The sequence below is a fragment of the Notolabrus celidotus genome, chromosome 7 (assembly GCF_009762535.1).
Source record: "Notolabrus celidotus isolate fNotCel1 chromosome 7, fNotCel1.pri, whole genome shotgun sequence".
Classification (NCBI taxonomy): domain Eukaryota; kingdom Metazoa; phylum Chordata; class Actinopteri; order Labriformes; family Labridae; genus Notolabrus; species Notolabrus celidotus.
In genome coordinates, this window is record NC_048278.1 from 6847069 (window position 1) to 6875049 (window position 27981).

The 27981-nt window shown below is 40.1% G+C and overlaps 1 protein-coding gene across 2 annotated transcripts; it reads left to right on the plus strand.

The window, feature by feature from the left end:
* The first annotated feature begins 834 nt into the window (after positions 1-834).
* Positions 835-27981, plus strand: wbp1lb (WW domain binding protein 1-like b). 2 transcript variants are annotated; one of them, XM_034688466.1, is made up of 4 exons: positions 835-1259; positions 16337-16439; positions 23599-23760; positions 24397-27981. In XM_034688466.1, the coding sequence occupies exons 1-4, from the start codon at positions 1173-1175 to the stop codon at positions 25227-25229; spliced, it is 1185 nt and encodes a 394-aa protein (XP_034544357.1). In that variant the 5' UTR covers positions 835-1172; the 3' UTR covers positions 25230-27981. The 2 variants fall into 2 exon arrangements, with proteins under 2 accessions (XP_034544357.1, XP_034544359.1); XM_034688468.1 differs by lacking the exon at positions 835-1259 and adding an exon at positions 13164-13265.

Below are 27981 nucleotides of genomic sequence, written 5' to 3' on the forward strand. Positions count from 1 at the left end.
CTTTTTCAGCTGAGGTCTGACACCTCACTCTGAGACCCGAGGATGTCCTAATATGTAAACCAGGGCAATTCAATTAAATATTTGGTTGGGCCGGATTTTCAGACTAAGGACATGAACTGGGCCGGACAGTGATCAAAGTTAAAAGAAAAACAAATAGATAAGATTACAAACACACTGGATGTTTATTAACGTAATGCCACATCCAAAAGGGCATAATCACAATAAAAGAGCAGCACTTAAACTAAAACTATGCTGAAATACTACTTCTTTACATTACAGTTGCTTTCAGGCCACTCAAGGGTTGCTTTTGGGCCGCATGTTGCCAGCGGGCCGCTAATTGAATAGGGCTGATGTAAACCATGTCGCTCCGTTTGGTTTCTCTCAATCAAAACAAACTAAATGACCCCTCACTCGATCACTTCCGGATCACTTCTGGTATTTGGTACATTCCCTTTCCGTAAAAATGAAACTTTAATTTGTTTCAGAAAAGGTAAAAGTGTTTCCTCTTAGGTAAATTTGTTTTCTTAAATGTAAATGTGTTTTCTTAAATGTAAATGTGTTTTGGCCTTGGTAAAAGTGTTTTGCTGATGTAATTTTGTTTTACAAAATGTAAAAATGTTTTCCAAAATGTAAATTTGTCTCCAACTTTGTAAAAGTGTTTCAACTTTTGTAAATGTGTTTTTTCCACTGTTTTGAACATGTGTTCCAACAAACTTGAGACGAGGAATCCAGGAAGATAACAAGGCCATGCACTTGAGACGCACCGATCATTGATTGGCCAGCTTTTCCCAGCTGGCTCGCTCCATCCAATCCTCGGTCAGTCCGCAAACCAGTGGCCATCAACTCCACTGAACGCCCATCACGTTGCGCACATGTATCGGGTCGAGGTGACCACGCCACACCCAGCAGACCGAGGCAGAGTGCCTGTGCTGGAAGAAGAACGGCTTGTGTAACAGCTGTATCAGCCAGTGGCACCGACCAGTTGCGCCAGCAGCAGCAGCAGCTCCTCCGTGCCTTGTTGAAATGTCGAGTACGCAGAGGAGGCGGCGCATGCAGCGGCCTCTCGGCGCCACAGGAGCCGAGGAATAGTTCAAGATACTCGGACGTAGTTTGTGAAAAACAGTGTTTGCGTGCGTATGATTTTGCCGACGCCTTAGCCACTTTTTGGAGGAATGAGGGGCGTTTATTCGGCTCTGAGGATGGGATTGTTTTTGCATGCTGTTGGCTCTGTCAGCCCCACCGAGTCCGCAGCAGACAGGGTAAGCTCTCAAAAACAAGCTCTGTCTCTCAAGGCTGTTAGCTAGCTACTTTACCAGCTAAGTTGGCAAACTTTCTAGTTGTACGTCTTTTAGCTTATTTAGCATTAAAAACAACCAGCATTACAGCCTAGTATATCGACTGTTGTTGTTAAATGAGTAACTGTGACTTCAAGTGTGCTGTCAAGATAATGTTAGCTCAATAAGTTCGTGTGTTAGCTGCTGGAGCTAACGCAGCTTCATGAGTCAGGGCCTTGCTCTGTGTTTATGGTGAAGGGTTGACATTTTATCCACAAGAGAGTTGCATAAACATCGAAAGTAGTTATTCAGGTATGAATACAGCCGAACCGGTGGACATAAAACTATGTTAGCACTTAGCAATACATAAAAAGCCCATTAAGAGTGAATGGAACTTCTCTGTTTAATATCATGTTATAAATATCAACAATAATAAGACACAAACATGAGCTCTTTGGCTTTTAACAGAGGTAAACATGTAGGAAACTTTGACAACAATGTTCCCATGAGTAATATCAGAGCTGCAATACTTTCTATTTTTCCTCTCATTGTGTTATTAATCCACAGATACTTTATGATAATAAGACAACCAGTGGTGGACAAAGTACATGGCTTCATTACTGAAGTCAAAGTATAGATCCTCCAGGTCTGACGTTACTCCAATACAAGTGAAAGTTGTTCAGTCAGATGATTAGAGAAAATGCCCCTCCAAAAACATAAAAAAAAAATCCAACATATTTAAAGGTACTTTCACCTTGAAATAAGCAAAAAAGACATCTGCCAATAGAACAAGTGAAAATTTGCTTGGTAAGAGTCCTTAAAAAACATTAAAAGTAGTTCTTCAGGTATGCATACAGCTGAACCGGTACACGTAAAACTGGGTTAGCACTCAGCAATACACAGAAAAGCCCATTAAGAGTGAATGGACCCTCTCTGTTTAATTACCACGTTATAAATATCAATAATAAGACACAAACATGAGCTCTTCAGCCTTTTAACAGAGATAAACATGTTTGAAACTTTGACTACAATGTTCCCATGAGTAATATCAGAGCTCCAATAATTTCTATTTGTCCTCTCATTGTGTTATTAATCCACAGATACTTAATGGTAATAAGACAACCAGTGGTGGACAAAGTACATGGCTTCATTACTGAAGTCAAAGTATAGATCCTCCCGGTCTGACGTTACTCCAATACAAGTGAAAGTTGTTCAGTCAGATGATTACTTGAGTTAAAGTCCTGGAGTACTTTCTTTTAAAAATACTGAAGTATTCAAAGTACTTTTTAAGATATCTCTAAACGTATTTTCACAAAGCATGAGTGCAGTCTAGAACACGAGTGTACATTCTGCTCTGTTCTGTTTATCTAGTAACATGATTTCATATCTAAAAAGTCTACCATGAAATATAAACTAAGTTACTACAAGCACAGACAAGTTTCAAATGTTCCTCTGGAATCAAAGCAGTGTGTTAGCTCCAGACCTCCACATGCTTTCTAAGTTAGATGCTGATGTTTTGTAGGCTATGATGAAGTTTGTGTGGTAAACAGATCAGAGATTTACAACAATACAAACAATCATTCTTTATTTCAAAACCTCAAACGTGGGTTTAAAATATGGCCGTGGTGCTCAGGTAGAGAATCATCATCCTTCTCGGCCATAGCCATTATCACCACGACTAAATGAACGCACTGATCGTTTGAAAGAACGTTTGATCTGTGTTTGCATCTGCTCTACGCTCAACAGAGGTACGGCTACACCACTAAGACAAACCAAACACAAGAACTCAAACAGTTTACGGTCTTTGGGGTCTGATTTCAGAAAAGAAAATTGATCAGCTGACTTCAAAGCTAAAGTAGAGAGTATCTAGAGCACCGATAGAAATGTAGTGAAGTAAAATGTGTGATATTTGTCTTTCAAATGCAGTGGAGTAAAAGTGATAAGTTCCCCCCAAAAATAATACTTGAGTAAAGTACAGATACTCAAAAACTGTACTTCAGTACCGTACTCAAGTAAATTAACGTTGTTACTGTCCACCACTGAAGACAACCTAGTTTACAGTAGGATTGTTTCTTTAGCATCATGATGAAGCTGATTATACCTCTGCATTAAACATTAAGCCACCTTGACTACACAGTTTCAATATGAGTGGATTCCCATTGTAATCTCTGCCGAGCAAAGCAACTTTTAAATATTTGATCATTCTCAGAAGCAACTTTATGAGTCTTCAGGGATATTCTTTGATGCCTTTAACCTTGTTGAAGTTGCATGCTGAGGTTTCACTATAACGCATGATATTTGACATGACTACACAAGCAGTTTGAGTGGGTAGGTTGATGTAATAGGATGCAATGTAGTGGGTATGTTGTACTTTTCCGTTTTGGCATTTAAATCAATATTAGGTGACATTATAAAGAAAGTGGTATCAGAGGCATGTGGTTGTTTCTCTTTAGATCTTTTGATTGTCGCCAGGGTTTCTCAATGTTATGTTGTTAGTTTCATTTTGTATGTGTTTGTGATTCTGTATGGTTGCTACCTTGGTCAGGTCTCTCTTGTGAAATAGTTTTAATCTCAAAAGGACTTCCTGGTTAAATAATGTAAACAAAAATAGCACAGGTTATATTTAATCAGTTATATTTTTAACTAGGTAGCTGGTGAGGTTAAATATGTCTCCCTCTTATTCTCCTCTAACTAGCTTTCAAACACAGTCTCAGATGTGTGTCTAACCCGAGTCTAGTCCTGCTGGAGGTTTCTGCCTGTTAAAGGAAGTTTGTCCTTGCCACTGTAACTTGCTAAATGCTGCAAAGTGCTCTGCTCATGGTGGATTAAGATGAGATCAGATTGAGTTCTGTCTCTAAGATGGGACTGGATCTTATCCTGTCTTGATGTTGGGTCTTTGTTAATAATAGAACATAGAGTACGGTCTAGACCTGCTCTGTTTGGAAAGCTTCTTCAGATAACGTTTGTTGTGATTTGGCGGTATATAAATAAAGATTGATGATGATCTTGATGATGTGGGGCCATAGACTGTAAAAAATATGGACGTAGTATCCGTGACGTCACCCATCTGTTCCTGAGAGCTGTTTTGAAGCAAATCGACGGCAGCAGCCAACTAGGCAGAGTGTGACGTAGTGTGAGTCTCTTAGCCAATGGCTGTGTGTTCCCGACCGGGAGTCACGTCAGTCATGTCCTTATTTGGGCAAAACTCATAATCTTAATATCTTCTTAACCGTCATGTTAGAAAAAAATTCACCCCCCGTACAGTGTGTGCCATTAGAGAGATTAGCGTTGTAGGGCGAAGCCGTTTTTTGAACCAGGCTGTAAACATGTTAATTAATGCTGCAAAGATCGTCTTTTTCCCATTCATATCTATGTGGTTTCCGGTGTTTCTGCAGCCAGCCTCAAGCGGATTTTCGATGTATTGCAGTTTATATCACTTCCGCATTGGCTTCATCGTTTGAGACCGGAGTTTTCCGCTTGTGTGGGGCATGCACAATGAGCAGATGATTTCATATGATCAAATTGAGATATACCATCTCTTTCATGTGCTATTGGTGCTTGATCATTCATCAAAAATAATGCATAACAATGCTTGATCCTTGATATGATTGCATTTTGCATTTTTTCCTCTGCAAATTTGTTTATTGCAGATCAATCCGAACTATTTTGTTATAAATAGAAACAGTGTTGTTATTATTTTCCTTTGACAGAGTAGGGATTGATATGTTTTCATTATACAATTGTGAAGTATTTTACTGCCACAAGGGCTGCGCAAATTTATTGTTATGACAAATAGAGGTATTGGCAATCAAGACATTGAAAACGTTTACATTTATTGGAATTAAAAAGGAGAATATTTAATGTAAACAATCAGTGCTTTCTAACTCAGCATGTGTATATTTTACCTGTTGGATCTGGGCCTTGGTGCCAAAGCCATTTCCTTTTACGATATTTTGATGCACTCTAGCGAGATATCATGTACCTTTTAGATTAGTTGGTGATAATTCAGTTGTAAAAAAGAAACTCCCTTACCTTTCGGTTTGTTTTGGATTCAGCAGGGACATGTTGCAAACACAGGTGTTGTGTATATCATGAAAAACAGGATTGTAGTCATAGGAAATGTGAGTTATAGCGAATATGCACTTTTTAATACTTGACTTACTAACACCACTTGTAATTGATAGAAGAATATTGAATAATGTGATTGCAAATCACAATTTTTTTTCATATCTGGCAGGCTTGGTGTCAGAGTTGCTGGTTGAGGGCTGAACCAAGTGGTAAACATATGAGAGAAATTTTGTCAAAGGAAAATAAACTCAAGTTCACTAATTATAGTATGAGATGTATTTGTTTTTAATTTAATATATACACTACCAGTCATGTTTGGAAACACCTTCTCATTCAAGGGTTTGTATTTATTTTGATTATTGTAAACACTGTAGATTAATACTGAAGACATCAAAACTATGAAAGAACATATATGGAATTATTGAATGAACAAAAAAGTGTTAAACAAAGCAGAATATGTTTTATATTTTAGATTCTGTAAAGTAGCCCCCTTTTTCCTTCATGACAGCTTTGCACACTCTTGGTATTCTCTCAGTCTGCTTCATGAAGTGGTCTCCTGGAATGGTTTCTGATCAACATGAGCCTTGTCAAGAGTTCATTTGTAGAATGACTTGCCTTCTTAATGTGTTTGAGACCATCAGTTGTGTTGTTCAGAGGTAGGGTTAGTACACAATGGATAGTGCTATTTGACTACTGTTGTAATCCAGATTGTGACAAAACCAGATTATTTCATAGTTTTGATGTCTTCAGTATTAATCTACAATGTTGAAAATAATTAAAATAAATAAAACCATTGAATGAGAGGAAGTGTCCAAACTTTTGACCGGTAGTGTACATAAAACACCTTATTTATATGGTATACGTCCCTGTGTTATTTCATACCACAATTGACATTGCAGAGAGGAAACATTTGAGATTCTATACTTGATGCTATAACTGTGATGTCAGCTTGCAGTCCTTATATTTGCTGAAAGAAAGAAGGGTCAGTCTCAGTTATTTCGCAGGACTTTCATACAAGATTAAACCAAAAGGGTGGTAATGAGTAGTAATGTGCTGCAGTGGGTTCATATATGTGTTGAAAGTGTGAGATCCATCGCTATCTAAATGGCCAGCTTAAGAAAAATACACAAAGGTCACAAACTAATCGGCTGAAGAGGGTTTTGATTTCACTTCAAAGATAAGAAGAATACAGTCACTATAGCTATCACATGTTTTCCCCTCATGTGTTGCTTAGCTAGTTATCTGTTATCATTACACTCGTGTACGTTATCCATAGAGTTACGACACATCACATATTCACAGGCCTTTTTCAACATTAAGTTAGAACATTGAGGGCTAGATCACATTTGGAAGCACACGTTTGTTTTTTGTTGTTGTATGTAAAGCTGAACAGATCTGGAGGCAGTAGTTGCTTCACTCAGCCCTGAGCTGTATCTGCTGTTTGCATTCACCCCTCTAAACTTCATACAACACACAGTCAGCTATATTTTATCTGTTTCAGCTTTATTGTTACCAGTGATCCCATGTTACTGTCAGACGTTATGATTAACATTTCTCATTAGTTCTCATCAGCGCTTCACGGCATAAATTTTCCACTCCATTATATTGTCAAATAATCGGACACTGTGATTTATTCACGAGGCTGTCCCGGACGCTTCACACTTCTTTGTTTCATCTCACAGCTGTGAGAAACAAAGGCGCATCTTTGATGGTTTGGTATTTAACCCCGTACTTAGACTGTAAATATGTAAAGTAGAGCTACTCACTACAGCCACATGACGTCATGGGGTAAATAAAGGTAGTCTACATAAGTCCTCCTCCAACACAATCAGTCAATATTATTTATACAGCGGCAAATCACAACAACTGTTATCTGAAGACGCTTTACAAACAGAGCAGGTTTGAACTGTACTCTATGTTCTATTATTAACAAAGACCCTACATCAGGGGTGTCAAACATGCGGCCCGTGGGCCAAAACCGGCCCCCCAGAGGTTCCAATCCGGCCCGCTGAACGACTTTGTAAAGTGAAAAAATTACAGAGAAGATATCAATTGCAATTTTTCAATTAAAGTAACTACTATTTTAAATTTGTTCTCTGTGGGTTGCATACAATCATAGTGCTGACTAGGGATGTACATTTTAAGTATTTTCCGTGATCGATTTTTGGAAATGTTAACGATCAATTATCGATTAATTGATAAAAAAAAACATTATTATTCTTACCTCAAAAACAATGCCAAATAGGTTGTTTTCCCCCTAGATTCTATTTTCTACAGCAACAACATGCATCTAACGGGATTGAATACGGGCACACGTTTGACACGCAGAATATCAACGATCAGGCTCATTAAAATATTCTCCGCGGACATAATCTTATAAAGTGAAGGCTCATAATACTAACAGAAAAGTACTTCAGACTCACAGTGTCCAGTTTTCTGTCTCCTCGTTCTTATTGAGAAAAATAAACATGTGTATTCGGTCAGGTGTCAGCCAGGAGCCAACCGGGTCATAATCAGTCCCGCTGGAGAAAAGCCCAGACGGCTCTGATGTTGCTGGTCTGCAAACGTAGCGTACCAGAATTTCCCACCTGTCTGTTGCCTTTGTATCAGAGGTGGGAAATATCCTGTTTAAAGCTGTCAACCTTTGTGTCCGTGTTGTTGTTGGCAGCAGTTTTGTATTGATCCTCTTTTAAAAAGCGCACGTGGAGACCTGACGCACAGCCGCAGCCGCCAGCTGAGCGTCTCCGCTGTGCGCAACACCTTTAACAGCTGATTCACATCCAAACATGCTTTAAACTTCAAACACCTCCCTGATAGATGAGTGTAATATGAGACCACGTGATGTTTGTTCCACGTGAAGGAAAATTGATAACAAAAATGTGTGTTTCGAGTAATTTCTTAACAATCAATTAATCGATAATCGATTAATTGTGGTCATCCCTAGTGCTGACTGAGCATTTTTTTCTCAAAGTGAGAAAAAAGATGACTTGCTGTTTGCATAATCCGGTTGAGATTCATAGACTTTTTTGGAGCACTATAAGATGATCCACTAACACTAACACTACACCCCTGCATACAACACTGTGCAGCAAGCAAACTGTTCATTCTGGAGCTGAGGGGTCCAAAATAATCAACTTTATCTTCTTCATTATTATAATCTCTCTGTTCTTTTGATGTAAAACATTACACACTGTGTCATGTGAATGGGTAACCTGTGTGTTTGGTGTGTTCTCAGCAGGTTTCAGGGCTTAAAGAGTTAAATATTCTGTCCCACTATGAGACTCATCATGACGAAAAATACAACAGCTGTTTATGCAAAAAGATTGTTCATTAAATGTGAACATTTTCAGAATGTATTTGCACTTTTTTGCACTAAAACAAAGGAAAAATTTAGAGTTTTCATTATTTATACGTTATTATGTTATGATTTTGCTGGTCTGGCGCACTTCAGATCTATTTGGGCTGTATGTGGCCCCTGAACTGAAATGAGTTTGACACCCCTGCCTACATCAAGACAGGATAAAATCCAGTCCCATCTTACAGACAGGACTCAGTCTGATCTCATCTTAATCCACCATGAGCATTGAACCTTGCAGTATTTATCAAGTTACAGTGGCAAGGACAAACTTCCTTTAACAGGCAGAAACCTCTAGCAGGACCAGACTCATGTTAGACACACATCTGCTGAGACTGAGTTGGGGTTGGAAAGATGGATAGAGGAGAATAAGAGGGAGACACATGTTTACCCTCAATAGCTACCTGTTTAAAATCATAAGTCATCAAAATGTTGAGGAACCTAGGAATAAGTCCTGCCTGCTGTGATGTGAATGTGTGCCAAGCCGAGACAGCTCATAGGCTGAATTCAGACCGACCCAGTGCTTTGTGTAGAGATGTGTGATTGTATCCATGTTCCTGAATGTAACCGCACTATTTACCCCAACTATATGCAAACCTTTTCCTGCCAGCTCCATAGTAACACTTCTGTAAGAAGACTGCATGAGCCAGTGTGCAAACACAGCACAATAAGCACATTTCTCAGGGGGAGGGAGGGAGAGAGGATGCTTTTATCGCGCCACCTGTGCGCACATAAAGAAGTTGCTTCGTAATCATCTCTGCTTGCTAGTTTGCTCTTCCCCAGTGTTTGTTCACATTGTGAATATGGGCTCTGTGGTGTAACATTGATATCAAGGCAAAAACAGTCGTAGCTTCAGACTCTGCTTCCTCTGCCATCTTGGATATCTTGTTAACAAACCACTGCAGCATCCTTTAAGTGATGTCCTGCCTCCTCAGACGACCTCGAGGAAATGAGCAAGTCCATATGTGTAAAAGGCTTATGAAACCAACCATCATTAAATAACACAAGTCTTCTTAAGATACGAGTTAATACATCTATATTACACAATCACTCATTTATTATTCCTGTAATGGCAGACAGCGCAGTCAAGCTCTTGTTCCCACTTGTTTTAAGTTTCATGTTCATCTGTGTTTTTCCTCAAAGCCCACACTCAGAATTCAAACAGAAAAGAAATAACAACAGGGTTCCCGCACGTCCTTGAGAACCTGGAAAACAGCTGACCAGTTTTCCAGTCATGGGAAAAGTATTAGGAAGTATTAGGAAAACTACACACTGCACCTGCAGGCTGGATGACATTAAGGGGACATTACAACTGTAGTGACCGAAACTTCAAATAATGAAATGAATATTTTGTTTCAGGAATTAAGTTTGAGTCACTGTGAGCTGCTTACTTTAGTTTTTATTAGGTGTGAAGATCACCGTTGCTTTGGTCATGTCATGTTATAAAAAGATGAATAATGTTATATTGGTTAGTTGCTGAAGTTGATGTGCTAGATAGCTTGTTTCATGCAAAGGTTTATGGTTTGTGATTCAACTCTGGCTCTAAGCGCTGGTTTCAAATATGTGATAGGACTTGTTGGAGGAGTTTGATAGCGAATGGGATGCTGTGGTTTAAACTATGAATGGCAGCCGAACCATGAACGAGTCCAACACTGACTAAAGCTGGTGACTGGTGCTACCTTTCATTTGCATTTATAGTTACATTTCTCTTGGCACCATTAAAGACCCCAGTTAATGATACTAATGTGGAAGTGTTATAAACTGCAATTCATCGAGCGTACTCTAGAGGCTGGCTGCAGAAACACCGGAAACCACATACACACCAATTCAAAAAAGATGATCTTTGAAGCATTAATAAACATGTTTACAGCCTGGTTCAAAAAACAGTGTCAGTCTACGTAGCTAATTTCTTTATCGGCACACACTGTACGGAGGGTGAATTTTTTTCTAACGCAACGGTTCATAACATATGAAGATTACAAGTTTTGCCCAAATAAGGACATGACTGATTTGATTGACAGGAAGGAACACATAGCTGTTGGCTAGGAGGCTCAAACCCCGCCTCTTTACCTCACACTAAGGCTGTTTTTGAAACGGCCTGCTACATACTACCTACTACTGTAGTATTCAGTAGGTATTGCCTACTACATACTGCGTTTGAATTTAGTCTGTAGTCTGACTGTTCTGTTCGATCTGTGTTGCAGTATGCTGCGTCAGACGTCACTGGATTTCCGGGTTTCGGAATGCGGAAGTAAACCACGTCCAGGCTGATAGAGAAACTGCTTTTTTAGCATCACTTATGATTTAAAAAGTTAAGAAGTAGTTTATATGTAATTTAATAATTTTCACAGCACCTAAAAACTGAGTTCCCCCATCAAAAAAGATGAGGAAAAAAAGCAGAACGAGCGCTGTGCATTATGGGAAACAGTACGCGAGGCAGACTGGTCTGATGCACACTGAGAAATTTCCCTGAATCAGTAGACATCCAGGGAGTTTTGGCACACTGCAGATTTTGCTCTTGATCACATACTACATACTGAATTTTGGCTAAATCAGTACGTACTGCTAGTATAGTAGGCGGTTTCGAAAACAGCCTAAGTTAGGTTGAGTTCAGCATTACCAATATGGCTCCCACGACGATTGGCTTCAAAACAGTGCTTCAGGAACAGATGGTGACATCACGGATACTACGTCCATTACTTACACAGTCTATGTACTCAACTAAGGCTTTAACCGTCAGTGTGAAACACAGTTTTGTTTCTGTTTATAATCTGTCATTCATAAATTCAATAGATTGTTGATTCAGGGTTGCAGTGAAAGGAACAGATTGATGTCTGTGCACGATGTGTTCCTGTCACTGAAGATGTCCTGAAAAGTGATCACTTGAAAAGAGTGGGAACCTTTTAAAAGGTCTTTCCTAATCATGGAAACTTTCTCAAAGGATAAAAAACGTTCAAACCATCAACAAGTTTTAAGAGTTTATCATGAATGTTCTGCACAAAGTGTCTGTTTCAGATCTCTTGTATCATGAACTTCAACTCTTACTCAGCAGCTTCAGATTTGATTGTAGTCATTTAAAAGCAACAGCTCGACTGTGCTAACCTCTGACGCTGACATGCATACAGCATGTTCTAACTTTTTTTGATACAATCAGGCCGTGTCAGGTTGTTGAACTGACCTCTGAGGAAGATGTTCTTCAGGGGAATGTTTGGTATGAATGATTGCTCGAGATGCGTCAGCGGTGTTTTGTTCCTTGGTGTAACCTTGTTGGCTCTGAAAGAACATTTTCTCTGTGTTGCAGGGTAGAATGATAAGTAAAGAAGGAGTCAGCAAGGTCTTACTGTGCATGAGCTAACTTGCCAAGTCCTTCAGGTCAAGTGGATCAACTCTGACTGTGCAGTCAAGAACTGACCTGAAGCCACTTATCTGCATGGACTGCATTTGATAGTCAACGAGCTGTTCTCATTGTCTGCTCTTTTCAGCAGCTTCTCATTACTTACAGGCTTAATATCCAATGTAGCGATAGTTTCTGGGACGGTAACCAAATCTGCCTTAATCTGGTGGTACAGCATGAGAGAGCAGGATTGTTTCAGTGTCACCTTTTTGGATGGAAGACTGGAATCCGGTCGCTCCAGATTCTTTTCTCGGTCACCGTCTGTCTTGCCAGAAAGTAAAAAGTGACACTTACTTCGGGGTGATCTAAAATTACCAAGACCCCTTAAGGTGCAAACGTCGGATTGATATCCTGCCATCATTTTTTTCCCCCGTTACACAAGTCTGTTTTGTGCATTAAATGGAGCGCCTTTACTTAATGATGGCCTATTTCCCAAAATCCCAACCCCCGTCTGTGCTCGGCTATCTTTACGCAGCACAGGCCGAGGACCCAAACAAACTAGATGCTTATCGGTATCCAGTTGCAAAAAAAAGAGGTCAGCCTGCCAAGTGGGTAGCATGTGGGGGAGAACAGTCAGTCAGTCAGTTGCTGAAGTTATCAAACAAAATGTAAGAAGAGGACATGATGTGTTTATTACAGAGGAGGATCTGTCGTTTCTTGAAGTGAGAGATGATTAAAGACGATAAAGAACAGCTGCTCACGGGTTATTCATCCATCATGTTTGAGGTTGAATGTAAGCAGTTGTTTTTGGGCTGATCTGGTCCCCCTTGTAGCGAATCATTCTTGTGTTACCGCTCTGTGTCTCAGTGCCATCGTCTCCCGGCCTCACTCAACACACCTCTCACCGCTCCCATACAACCTTATTGTCCCGCGGCGGCGGCTCAGCTTGGAGCTCACCGTCCTCTGCCTGCTTGGAAATTTCCGTAGAGCAATCCTTGTCCACTGTTTGGGCCTGGAGTGATGTAGGTGAGGGAGTGTGTGTGTGTGTGTAGGGAGGGTGGAGAGAGAAAGAAAGAGAGAGACAAGAAGTTAGGGGGAGAGAGAGAGGGGGGGGGTGAGAATATGTTTCAGAGCTGACTTTTTCCTCTGTGGGATTATGACCTAGCAGTGGAGGGACTTGTCTGGGATTTGTGAACTCTGGATCATCATGCTTCATCATCTGGGACCTGCTCTGGTAATCTACAGGGATGAATTGCACTTCTTAGGCTTGTATTGTGTAGATTTTGGTAGCACTGTAATTAAGATGATTAAAAGAATAAAACATTTTGGACATCTTTCCCGGAAACCGTCCTTTCTTTAGGGAGCTTTTTCACAACTCTGATTTCTTGTCTTTTGGCACCAAATTTCCTAATCTGTATCCTTCCTCAACTTTTCACAGCTTTGATGGATTTGCTCTTTGGACAAGTAGTTGCTAATTTGGGTTATTGACGGTTAAAGCATGCAGCAGTCTGGAGTGGAGACATATCCACTTAAGATTAACAGGACAATTGTGTCAAACATTGTCTGATGTTCTTAACGTTCTGTTCAAGCCTCGGCTGAACTTTTAAGGTAAAACCGTATTTGTTGATGGGCGACACAGTGAGGGGTTCTGTGCTGGCTGTGGTTCAAACATTTTCACTTGATATGGGCTTTAAACACTGATGAAATTCTAGCAGCTTACCAGCACAAGTGGTGCAGACTTGTTTACTCCAGATTCAAAGCTAAGTATAAATGTTGGCTAATACACGGCTGCAGTAGGTGCATTTCTTTTTGCATACATACCCTTAATCTTTCATTTGGAATAATAAGATGTGTCCTGAATCTGGAGATGCAGGTTAAAGTGTTTTTAAATATGAGAATGATCTTTTCATTTTACATATTCAATGAAATGACTTTGGCTAATAGACTGCTTGTTGGACACAAAAGGTGATTTGACTTCACAATGAGATATTTTCGTATATTTTCAACTTGACTAAACAAATAAACGTATTATGAAAATGACAAACATAGTAATTGATTATGAAAATAACCATCAATTGCAACCCTGCTGAAGTGTCCACCTTAATGATAATCACGTGACACCCTGTTTTGTAGTTTGTTTTACATACACATACATTGGATTGATTTTTCCTCAGTAAATCACCTGTTTACATTGAATTTTTTAACATTGAATTTTGACTTTGAATTTTGGACGATGAAAAATAAAAGTGAAAAATACTTTTTGAAAATTTAAAGCCTTGAACTCGATGACAAAAAGTTTCAGACATATTCTTTTTTATTTTTTTTTAAGTTATGTTTTTGTGCATTTTTGCCCTTTAATGATTGGACAGCTGAAGAGAGACAGGAAATGTGGGGAGTAGAGAGTGGGGGAGGACATGCAGCAAATGGTCAACCAGTGACCTCTGCGACGAGGACTTTAGCCTCTATACTTGGGACACTTAGACCGCTAGCCCACCAGCGCCCCACAGATACATAATTTCAATGCAAAAAAAAATCAGTGCTAGGAATTCAAAGGCTTAAAAACTTCAAAATCTGATGAGACTGATTTACTTCCATAGAAATACCGTATTACAACCAGACACCAGTGAAAACAATGAAAAATTGTACTTTTAAAATGAGAAAATATTCAAAGTGACTCTTTGATTTTTGCTAAGTGAACAAATATTTGCATATTTGAAAATAATTGCCCATTCCTAATACACACCTGTAGTATGCCAGACTACAAGTATTCTTCTACTAATGTCCCGTGAGCATTGGATTATGGGACTAGGTGTCTAGGATGACTTCTGTTGGACACGTTTATGTACGATAGTGGAACACAGTGTGTCCCAAACTGAAGAAATGAACTACACTACCAGGCAAAAGTTTGGACACACCTTCTCATTCAATGGTTTTTATTTATTTTAATTATTTTCAACATTGTAGATTAATACTGAAGACATCGAAACTATGAAATAATCTGGTTTTGCCATAATCTGGATTACAACAGTGGTCAAATAGGGCTATCCATTGTGCACTAACCCTACCTCTGAACAACACAACTGATGGTCTCAAACACATTAAGAAGACAAGTCATTCTACAAATGAACTCTTGACAAGGCTCATGTTAATTAGAAACCATTCCAGGAGACCACTTCATGAAGCAGACTGAGAGAATACCAAGAGTGTACAAAGCTGTCCATGAAGGAAAAAGGGGGCTACTTTACAGAATCTAAAATATAAAACATATTCTGCTTTGTTTAACACTTTTTTGTTGTCTTTGATGTCTTTGGTATTAATCTACAGTGTTTACAATAATAAAGATAAATACAAACCCTTGAATGAGAAGGGGTTTCCAAACTTTTGACTGGTGGTATACATGGTGAACTAGCTGGACATAACTATGCCAAAAACTGATGACTGTGCATGGCAGTTTGTGTTACTACATGTAGATGAATTCCATTTAGCTGATTCAGTTTGATGAAACTTCTGTAAAGTTTGTTAGTGGGGAAACTGGAATGAACTACAGCTTTTAGAATGTGTTTAGATCCAGATGTAAGAGCTGATGAAGCCTTGTTAAAGAGAACAAACTGGTCGTGCCTTGTTATTGGGTTTATGAATATTCCTCTGGCTGTAAAATTCAACACATGTTGTTATTATTACATGTTTACATCTTGTTTACGACGTTGAACTTACATGAAAAACTGAATTTTGTGAAGATAGAACAAAACATTTAAAATTGAAAATAATACATCTTCAATTAAGAGGACTAAAACAAACAACTCCATGAATTGTAGATGTTCATAGTTTGCATAGCATGCCTCCTGCAGTGATTTGAGATATAATCTGTAGTGCTCCAAAAACAAAAACACTCCTATAGTCTAAGTTAACACTTTGAATCTTTGTAGATGATGGCTGAAGTAAAATAGAGACATAATGTGCTAAATCTCTTGTGAAATCCCATTTTTATCCTTCACTCTGCTGATCTTGTTTTTTCTTGTTTTGTAGCTTTTAAAAAACTGCCGACTTCACCAGTTCTGATTTATGCTGTGTCATTGCAAGTAGCCAAAATCCTTTTTCTTTCAAGTTAGACTTTAAGGCGATTTATTGAAAGTTATTTCCTTTTTAATTCTGCATCACTTTGAGACACTGAAGTGTGTTATTTCATCCAATTACAGATACAAACATGAAACACAGAAGGCAACGACCTCATCATGGCGTACTTTTGAAAGTTGGGATGAGGATCAAACTTTAAAGTATTAAAGTGACTCTGTTTCTATCTTGCAGAGCCTACTGCACTGTGAAGGTGTTAACAACCAGACTTACATCTGTGAGTCGGGACACTGCTGCGGGGAGTCTCAGTGCTGCAGCTACTACTATGAGCTCTGGTGTAAGTGTCTTGCTTCCCTTTATTCTGGTTTTGTCTTTAACCCGAAGAAGCAGCCTTTGATAAAATGTCTTAGTATACACAGATACTCTTTTATTCTACTGATGCTAAAGGCAAACAGAGAGTAGTAATAAAGTCTATCTTAAAGCAGATGTAACCTCTCATTAGCAGGGAGGGTCTGTAGTTTCAGTATCAGGTGAGACATAGATAGCAAAGGGCTGTTTGTCAGAAGAGGGAGACCTTCCTGCTTCATGTGTTACCACATCCCCCATGAACACTAACTTGCCTGACGTGTCTTACTTTTAATGGAACCTGTGTTAAACTAGTTACGAATGAAAGGCTCAGCTGTTTAGACGGGCTGACATGGAATGTGTATCCTGATGATTGCTTTGTTGTTGATGCACAGGAGGTGTTACTGACTGTCAAAGACAGTCCCCAGATAGAGGACCTAAAGTAACCCCAAAACTTCGTTTTAAAGCCTTGAACTTACAGGATCCCTTCAAGGGAACATTGAGTTTCTTTGGTGATGTATTTGGTATTAATCTAAAAAGCTTGAACAATGGGTAGCGTGTAAAGTGATACCTGTTTAATTCCAAGTGGATGAAGTAAAAGTTGAGGCATTAATCAGCAGAAATGTAAGCCATGCAAATGAACATCTTTGACTAAAGATCCTCAAACTATCTCAAACATGTAACATGTTTACACATGCTGAGTAGATTAGTGTATAATAATGCAGCCAGAAAGATCAAACTCTGCAACATATAGTTCAGTATTTCTAGCTTTTATAAAAAAATAAAATAAACATGCAGTATAGAATAAGACAAGGGATGGGCATTTCAAGCCAAAATACTATTCGATAATCGTTGGCATCTATTCAACTATTATTCAAATAATTTGTGACAGTTTCGTCAACCAGAAGCAGGTCGAGGTGCTGCTAGTAGTGAGCATTCACAGCGTCTGTCTCTATCTTTACGTCAGTGTTTCTGTGACGCGGCGGGTGTGTGTGTTTACATTTTACAGTCATGCTCGGTCTCTGGAAATCCGTGTGAAGTAGTGTGAGAATCAGAAATTGAGAAAATCACAGCGACTGTTGCTAATGTTTTCTTCTTCATTTGCTATCTATTGCAGTTAGCATTCTTCTTGTTACTTAATGCAGTTAGAAAACTGCTTTAAGACCATAGACTGTATAAATACTGGACGTAGTATCCGTGACGTCACCCATCTGTTCCTGAGCGCTGTTGGAAGTGGAACTCAACCAGTCAGAGTGTGACGTAAAGAAGCTGGGTTTGATCCTCCTAGCAAGCACTACATGTTCCCGACTGGGAGTCAAGTCAGTCATGTCCTTATTTGGGCCAAAACTCGTAATCTTAATATCTTCTGAACCGTAACATTAGAACCCCCCCCCCCCCCCCCCCCCCCGTACAGTGTGTGCCGATAGAGGAATTAGCTACGTAGACTGAAGCTGTTTTTTGAACTAGGCTGTAAACATGTTTATTTCTGCTGTAAAGATCGTCTTCTTTGAATTGGTGTGTATGTGGTTTCCGGTGCAGCCAGACTCAAGCAGATTTTCGATGAATTGCAGTTTATAACACTTCCGCATGGGCTTCATACTTTGAGACCGGAGGTTGATGCTTGTTTAAGACGCTCTATAGCCACCGTCTGCCGAGAGTACCGTATTACAACCAGGCACCTGTGAAAACGATGATACATTGTACTTTTAAAATGAGAAAATATTCAAAGTAACTCTTCGATTTTACAAAGTTAATGGCTATTCGAATATTCAAAAAGCATTGTCCATCCCGAAGTAAAACTAACTAAAATGTTGGTGTTGTCCAGGACCGCAATAACGTTGTGGTAGCTGCAGAAGCACAACTAATAGAGGTTAAATGGGCCGTGGCCTAAGTGTTCCAGGTCTAGTGTTTCATTTTCCCTTTTCACCAAAAAAATACATTCTTGGGATCAAACTGTACAACGATTCTTACTTGTTGAATGTTGTTCACTAGCTGTTGTCCTGTTTTTGAAACGTTACAGATCCCTTCACCCACTGACGATAGATAAGTGTGAAAACAGCCTTAAATCTGCACAGTGAGCACAGTGAAGGTCAGACCTCCAAGTGAAGTAACAGCCAGCAAAAGGAAAAAAACAGGAGGGCTGTAATTATGTTATGTAAAGCTTTGAAAGTCATTCCTATGATGTTGAACAAGTTTACATGTTCTGTGTTGAAGTGACATGTGTTTTAAGTGCACCATTACATGTCCTACTTCTCACTCAAGAGAAACCTACATCTGTAACTCACTGAACAGACTGGCTGCAGAAAGAACCTCGTACACTGATACTGAATTCCTGCATAATTTACCTGTCACCTCATTTATCAGCCTAAGAAACCTGCTGTGCATGTAAAGTTGACTTTAAAGGCGTTGAATATACCCTTGAATGTTTGTTTGATAAGACGGAAAGTAAGCCACTATCAAATGCACGGCAATAATGTCAGTGCAGACATGACTCCTAGATTACAATAATCCCTAGGGGTGTAAAGTTACACAGATTCATACCAAACTGTTTCTGAGCGGCACTCCTGGTGCAGTGCAGATGCATACCGAAGCCTAAAGTTAATGCAGCCTGTCATGTAGGATGCTGAAACATTAGTTTTGTTGACTTTCACAACAACTCTCTGCAGATATACAGATTTGTATCCTTTTTTGACCCGTGATCAACACTGTGTGTTTCAGTAATGGTGAGAGGCAGAGCAAGCAGAGAGTGCAGTCATCAACTATGACACAATCGGGACATCTCTTGAGAAAAATGTGCATATGAAGCCTCTTGCTGGGAAACAATACTAAAACAGGCCTTTAGTTAGTATTAGGGATTTAAATTTCAAGTATTTTCCATGATCAATCTTTGTAAATGTTAACGATCAATTATCGATGAATCATTAAAAAAAAAAAGCGTAAACGTTATCCATGACAAAAACAATGCCAGATGCGTATTTTTCCCCTGAATCAAATTTTCCGTCATGACATACAATGTATAGAACTGACGTATCGTATTGAGGTGTACATAATGTAAAATGCTGAATATCAACTTGTGAAGCAGGCTTATAAAAATAACCTCTGCAGACATACAGTCATAAAAGTGAAGGCTCAGACTTCAACATGTGGATTTACTGCAAAAGGGAACTGAACAGAAACATATTTCAGACTCACAGTGTTCAGTTTTCTGTCTACTCGTTCTTATTGAGAAAAATAAGCATGTGAACGTGGTCAGGTGTCAGCCGGGAGCGCAATTGGGTCATAATCAGTCTGGCGGCAGAGAAAAAAAGCGCTCGTGGAGACCTGTCACTCGGCCACAGCCCCCAGCTGATCGTCTCTGCTGTGAGCAACACCTTCAGTCAGCTGATTCACATCGAAACATGCTTTAATCATAAAACACCTCCCTGATAGCTGAACCAAATATGAGACCACATGATGTTTGTTCCACGCGATAGAAAATCCAAACAAAAAAATTTGTTTGAGTAAGTTCTTAACAATCAATTAATCAATACTCAGTCACCAAAACCACTCCAGTTTACCTGGAACCCCTCATCCAGGTCTACTGCCCTTCTCGCCCGCTACGCTCAGCCTCTGAAAAGCGTCTAGTGCTTCCAGCACACAAGGCCTCAAAATCAAAATCACTAGCTCGACTCTTCTCTTCTGTTGCCCCTAAATGTTGGAATGAATTGGCCAACTCCATACGATCTGCAGAGTCCCTCTCTACTTTCAAAAGACAGCTAAAGACCCAGCTCTTTAGGAAGCACTATGCACTTAGCTAGTCTGTTCTCCACTGTTGTCCCCAGTGACAGATCATGTCTTCCAGCTACAATTGACTCACACTTTCCTGCTCTACTCTGGGAATCTGTGTTCAGCTCTGGAGTGACCCAGCACTTGGTACTTTGGTCATTATTGTGGTGATGTCAATTGTTGATGATGATAATGGAAGGTCTTAAATTGTTTGGTTGCTTCATTGTAGATGTTCCTTATTTTGAAAAAAAATATAAAAAATTCCTTACTTACTTTTGTGCATTGCCTTCACACTGCTTGGCAGTACCTTCACCCAAATGGACTTGAAGCACTTTGTTACTCGTACTGATCTTCTTTCCTCTTGTCTAGATCTTTGCTTGTGTTGTTCTTGTTCTCGTATGTACGTCGCTTTGGATAAAAGCGTCTGCTAAATGACATTGTAACATTGTAAGACTTGATTAGTTGTCGACATCCCTAGTTAGTACCACTGTCATAAAGTCTTGATTCCAAAAACCTGGATTTAGCAGGGTAGCTCGTTTCCAGTGTAGGAAACAGTGTGTGTGAACTCGACCCTGGGAAGTTCTGACATGCAGACAGCAGAGAAGCAGGAGAGGGAAGCTGCAGCTACACCAGAATGTGGTAAAAAATTCAGTATAGTAGTTTAAGACGGTCCATTAACTTTTTTAAGGAAATGATTTGCGACTTCAGTCCCAGAGAATGATTAGCAATGGCTAAAGATGATTATGAGGCTATTTGCAAGATATGCAGAAGAGTGTATTTATAGCTAGACATGCCACACTTGTTTAAAGTCATATGTTTCTAACATCAGTGCTCTGAGTTTGTAAAATATGATGTGCTGACGGCAGCCTGTCCGTGATAGGTGATGTGTTTGCTTCTCCACCCCGTCCATGTGAACACACTCAGGGTGTCTCTTGTTCGACTTGTCGTGTTGATAACCAGCCTCGTGTGACGGCTTAGCGCAATCTCATTTGTCAAGTTAATGAAGATGGATCAGGAAAAGATGTCTGGGGTATGTTGACCTCACTTCGTAGCATAGGCCCCGGTGAGATGATCTCCTGCCAACATGAAGGTTAAGCTAATGCACATGAGCCACATAGCCTCACGTTTGGTTGGGTTGGCTGCAGCTACTCAACAGACGGTGCTGCTGCTTTTCAATGAGATCAGGCTTCAGAGAAATGGTGAGCTTATTGAGCATTGTTTATGGATGGAAGGACCATGATGGATGGTGGCATGGTACGTACTTTATCAAGTATACCTGGGAAGGTCAGGCTTTGTTGTGGTGGCATTAAATGGATGGGACTCATTGGATGGCGAGCTAATACAGGAAGGAACTTTGGATGAAACTAGACTTGAGAGCTGCTTCTACCTCAATCAGGCCTCAAGCCATCCCCCTACTGGTGTGGTCTGGTTCAACTAAGCTATCACACTTTAGACCAATAAGTCAAGTCAATTTTATTTCTAAAGCACATTTAAAAACACAGCAGAAGCTGACCAAAGTGCTGTACAATACATACAAAAATAAGAATTAAATCAATAGATCAAATAAATTAAAGAGACAAACAAACAACAAGGAGAGCACATCATTGGGATTGAAACCTATTCAGGGTGAGAGGACTCAAATGCTAAAATAGCAAAGTGTGTTTTGAGGCGATTCGACAGAGGGGGGCGGCCCTAATTGAGAATTTATTTTGACACATGCTTATTTTTCTCAATAAGAACAAGTAGACAGAAAACTGGACACTGAGAGTCTGAAATATGCTTCTGTTGAGTTCCCTTGTTGCAGTAAATCCACATGAAGTCTGAGCCGTCACTTTTATGACTGTATGTCCGCAGAGATTATGAGCCTGCTCCACACGTTGATATTCAGCGTGTTGATCGGTTTGAACACCTCAATACGATCCGTAGCTGTTCAACACTGTCAGTTATAAACATTGTGTCCTGAAGGAAAATTTGAATCAGGGGAAAAAACGCTTTTTTTTTTAAGGGAAAACGTTTCAGTTTATTTTATTGATTGATCGATAATTGGTCGTTAACATTTCCAAAGATCTATCACGGAAATTTACATCCCTAATGCTGATAAATACTGGCAGTCTTACACAGCTTTGTCTCTTTTTGGAATTAAGGTTGTAAATGCTGAATTGTAGAAATGATGACTGCACAGCACCAGCAGAGCTCCACTGTACTGAGTAGCAGATTGTATAGTTTACATTCCTCTTTTCCAGTGACACAGAAGGCCCGGCCTTTAACTGCTTGAAGTGAAGTCTTGACAGTTTTCTGTGTTAATTTTTATACAAACACAGTGAAGACAAAGTGGGCTATTTACTGTTAATGCCTAACTTCATTTTTTGACCCTTCTGCCTGTTTTCATACCTAATTATAGCTGGGGCTGTTTCACAAAAGAAATCCTAATATATGAAAAAAGCATGTTGTTTTTGAACAAATTGTGCTGTGGCTTTTGTGTCATACACCTTTTTGCCCTATGATGAGTATGATACACTAATTTGATTTATTTTAATTATGTCTTTTTTTGTCTGTATATTGTCCACATTCATAGAGAGAGAGCAGAAAAAGACAAAGACGTATCCTGACCAAATACAGGCTGAGTGACCACCAGCTACCTGTAGAGACAGGGAGACACAGGCAGACATGGCTGCCCAGAGAGGAGCGTCTATGTGCTCACTGCTCTACAGGGGACATAGAGACAGAGATGCACTTCCTCCTTTGCTGTAGCAAGTTCTCTTAACTAAGAGATTCCCACTGCAGGGAAATTACTAAAATAGTACCAAACTTCACAACATTAACCCCAGAAGAGAAACTGTCAGTTCTCCTGGGGGAAGGGCAGCAGCTCCTCTGGCTGCTAAATATGTGTCTGCCTGTCACAGCCTGAGAGACGCACCATCCCATAATATCTGATTTTAGGTGAAGGTTTTATGAGCATACCATCAAGTGGGAAGATTGAGATATGCTGTATGGGTGACACCATTGTTTTAATGCGTATAAAATATGTAATGAATATATATGTAATGAATATATATGTAATGAATATGATATGTAATGAATGTATGTAATGTATGTGTATAAATCGTATGTGCTTTGGCAACAACATGTCTTTGTTCATGCCAATAAGGCAAATTGAATTGAGCATATCCTATGCGTTAGAATCCACAGCACTGCACACACAGTTGGGCTTTGGTTTCTCAGTGTGTTTGAGCCAGATGTTGTCAGTGTTTGATCTTCAAATATTATGTTTGTGTTAGCAGCAGGTGCCTGATGTTACATCACCACAAGCTAGTACAGTATTCTGTAACAGTCCCACTGTACATTGAAAGTAATAGTGCTCGTCCTCCTCTCTTGTCTTTCTGCAGGGTTCTGGTTGGTGTGGGCGATTATTTTCATTTTGAGCTGCTGCTGCGTGTGTCACCACCGCCGCACCAAACACAGACTGCAGCAGCAACAACGACAGCACGAGATTAATCTCATCGCTTACCGTGAAGCACACAACTACCCCTCTGTGCCCTTCTACTTCAGTAAGTCATCGTCTCTCAGCTCATTGTTTTGGTTTTCAAGCCCAGTTTGTTTGTTTTTTAAGCGTCCATTCAGATTTAGAACAAGTAGTTTTAGCTTTTCATTTCCTTTACCTAGAAACTGTATAACCCAGCTTCTTTTCATAAAGTTTACTAACGCTGACTCATTATTAGTCCACCGGTTCAGTGTATCAGCTGTTTTAGTTGCTGGTTGTTGAAAGAGAAAGATTCAGTTTAACTTAAAACAGTTGAACGCGTTGGTTTTGGCTCATATTAAATGTATGTGCTGGGATGAATCCTTGATTCCACGCAGTGTCAGAACCGTCAATGTTTGCATGCCCCAGTTTTCAGGAAAGGGCCGGTATTGCTCTCTTGGTACCTTGCCAGAGTTGCAACACCATCACACACAACAGCCCTGAGCTCAGAACTGACCCAGAAATCTGGCTTGTTTTGTCACAATTTTCTCCCTGTTGCGTAGAGAATGCTTGACCAGTGATCCTTCACATTGAGTCTCACTGATGTTAGTCATCGAATGGGATGTTAGCTATCCAAATAACTGCTGCTTGTCTTACGGTTGTGTCTATATTTATGTTTTTTTCAGTTGTACTCAAACTGTGTTTTTCATCATTTCCTCTTCAGGGTTTCTGCCAAACTACCTCCTGCCTGACTATGAAGAGGTGGTCAACCGGCCTCCAACTCCTCCCCCTCCCTACAGTGCCTTACACACAGGCCCCTCCTCTGTGGCCTCAAGTCCACAGGCTCCTGAACAGCAGGAAGGACACTGTCCAACCACCCAGTCCACTGCGGTGGCCCCGGTCTCTGACAGTCAAAGTTGCAGACCCAGCACAGATGAACCACAACCCCCCACCTTAGACTTTCAGCCAAAGCCTGATAACAAGCCCCTGCAGACAGCACAGGATCCAGGAAGGATCCTGCTGTCAGATGGGGTAAACAGGGAGGGATATACAAGCCAAGAGAAAAGAAGTGGAAGTGGGGATGACTCCTGCAAGGACCCCCTACTGAAGGACCTGTCAGAGGGTTGTGCTGAGGACAAAGATCGTCTCGCTATTGGAAGGAGGAGGAGATTCACAGGGGACTCTGGGATTGAGGTGTGTGTTTGCAGCACACGTGGGAGCAGCGGCTTTAGCGGAGCTGGAGGGACGGGCCACGATGGCAAGGAGCTGAAGGAACTCGAGAGCCTGCTGGGGCAGGAAGGAGAAGACGACAGGGAGGGGGAGGAGGAGGCGGGCGATTTCTGCGACAGCTGCGGTCATCGAGCCTCCTTCAGTGTGGAGGAGGAGCAGGCGCTGGGTGGGCAGGAGAGGCGGGGTGCACGTGGGCCGTCAGCACCTCCTCAGCCTGCTAACCAGGTGGGCAGTGCCACGCTCCACCCACCGGTGTGCCTCCTACTCCACACCATCAACGAGACGGAGGGGCCGCACCACAGCACCAGCACTGAGCCACAAGGCTGAAACAAGCACACAGATAAACACACACACACTCAGATCTGTGTCACAGAGTGAAGGAGAGAGCACTTGATCCAGAACATGGAGGCTTGTATCTGAGCAAGTGTGTCTCATTGAAATACTTTCTCAGTGAGTGTTTATATGAATGTGTGCATCTTAGATAAAACAAGTGTGGGAACAGGAAGTGGAATCTCAGCTACAAATGTTTGAGATAAAGTTGTTGAGAAAGCCTGCCACTCCCCACAGAACGGTGGCCTTAACCTGTGTATTCTGGGTCATATTTGGGAAGTACAAGCCCTATAACAGCCTGTGGCAATTAAGACTTCTCACACTGCACACACACACACCTTCAGTTGTCCTTCTTATGCAACAGAAGCTACTGACACACAGTTAAAGATATGATAGCTGAAGCTTTGACGTCAAGATGGGACAATCACTGCCCAGGCTGAACGCAGCTCACCTCAGCAGGTGCTTTCAAACATTCTGCAAAGCTGTTCTCTGCAGGCAGGAAACTACGTAGAAAAGAAACACACAGCACGAACATTTTGGATGAGTGCAATGTGGAGTCGCCACAGTGTGTGCTTTTGCAAACTGATACTGAACAGGGACACTAGAACAAGACTGTCTGGAAAAGTCCCGTTAGACTCATGCTTCTTAAGTGCTTTTTCAGCGATTCAAAACCGCTTAGCCTCGTGTTTCTGTTGCTCTCTATCTGCTCTGCTAGTGATAGAGACTAATAAGTGCATTAACAAATCTTAATGTCAGCAGTTCCTATTTTGCACAAAATGTATATATCTTTGTAAAGGAAGCTTTTAGCTCAAAAAAATCAACCTAGATTCTTACTTTCTGAAAATCAGTCTTAAATCGCAGTTCATGATCACTCTCTGAGGGCTTGATTGCAGCGTCTGTGAGCAGTGGACCTCTGTGAATTGCCAGTAGGGAATGCATTAACTTCATATCGCACACAATCATTTTCTAAAGTTAATTGAATGAATGTTCGCAGTACGTGCCTACCCCAAATGAATGCAAAACTCTCATGAACAATGATGCGCATCAGAGACTGTGTGAAAGCAGGTACCAAAACCAGGAAAAGAGCATTAAGCTATTTAGAGATTATTAACGAGATAGGCAACATCAGACCTCAGACTTTTGTGTCAGTCACTTGGATAGATTACCACCTTCACCAGCTTTACAGTATAAAAACACAAACATTAACACTTTTGTATTAGATTTTCATATTCAACAAATTTACCATGCTTTTGTTTTGGTATTTATTCAACAAATATTTATAACGCCTTCCTTCACTCGCTGATAGAATACGGCTTGTTATCTGACTTCTATGAATGGGTGACTGCACCAATCTTCTGCGTTAGATCTTCATCATTTAAAGGATACTTCCAGTTCTACAAGGTGGTGATACCAAAACAGCATGTGTTGTTAAGCAAACAGCCAAAGTTTGCACACATAAATAGAAGGTTTTCTTTTTTTAGCCAAAGTAGCAGATTCAGAACAAAATGTTCAACCGTTGAGCCCTGCTGAGTTGAAAAAAAATACCTCTTTGGGGATTAAAGAAAGATGAAAGATAAGACAGCAGAAGCAGAGATGAGGAATTCAACTATCAGATAAGGTAATAAAGCAGTTCTGTTTTTGAAAGAGGCATTGTCTTTTTAAGAACACACAGTTCTAGTTAACAAGCAATATTTACGATGCACTACAGAGAGAAAACAGACCAAAAAGAAAAACACTCATTATGATTCTGAAAAAGTTCTGTTCAGTCTCAGAAGTTTGAACTGCCTTTTGGAGCGGGGATGTTTTGAATCCAATGTTTGATCCACATTTTACGAGACATGTTTATTGATGATGAATGTGCCAGTAAAAAAAGCCACTGATAAAAGAAAGACAACGTTGTGTGAAACTTTTATAAAACGGTTTGTTATAAGAAACATTTTATTTCCCTGCTCTCTGATATTAACTGGAACTGCCGATGCTACGTGCCTGTACTCTGTCTGGCAAATGTTTTTCTTTATTTCCTTGGTGCACTGTAAAAAAAAAAAAAAAAAAAAAAAATGCACACATTGCAATGTCTTGAAAAGCACAAAATTTCAGCCGATGGTCTTACAAATTGACATTCTCCCCTAAATCTCTCTAAATCTCACAAGTTGAATTGTAATGAACTGTCTGTGTGGACAGTAAGACGCCTAACTTGTACCCCTGAATTCCTGGACACACTCTAAAGTGCTTTATTTTCATTCTCTTTGTGGTCTGGAAAGTACCATAGTGTAATTGTTGTACATTCTACATGTAGTATCAAGATGAGCTATTTTTCATATCAGCTGAATACTTTGAAAATGATATAGAAACTGTAGATAATTTCAGAACCACTTTATATTTTCAAATAGTGCATCATATTCTGTAACAAGTTTGTAAACCAAATGGTTGCTTTCATAGTTCTTATGAAATCATTAGCTTTATTGTTATGGACAGATTTGTATTATGGGTATTATTTTCTCTGTTTAAGAGAAGATGTAACTTCTTTTGAGACTTATCCTGAAGTTTTGTGAAGGGTACGTTAGACTAACACGACAGTAGAAGACTTGATAACAAGATCAGGGGCCTCTCACCAAAGATGTTTTTTTTTTCTTCACAGGTGTGTGTGAGGTGGTTTTGCACATATTCTTTGAATGTTCTGATCATAAGCCATTCAATTAAGACAACCAAGATGGATGTATGTTCAATAAACATGCCCTTTTAAATTCAA

Coding starts and splice junctions, on each gene's coding strand:
- wbp1lb (XM_034688466.1), top strand. CDS start 1,173: ATGAGGGGCGTTTATTCGGCTCTGAGGATGGGATTGTTTTTGCATGCT. Junction 1,260..16,336: donor CCGAGTCCGCAGCAGACAGG/GTAAGCTCTCAA, acceptor TCTATCTTGCAG/AGCCTACTGCACTGTGAAGG. Junction 16,440..23,598: donor CTACTACTATGAGCTCTGGT/GTAAGTGTCTTG, acceptor GTCTTTCTGCAG/GGTTCTGGTTGGTGTGGGCG.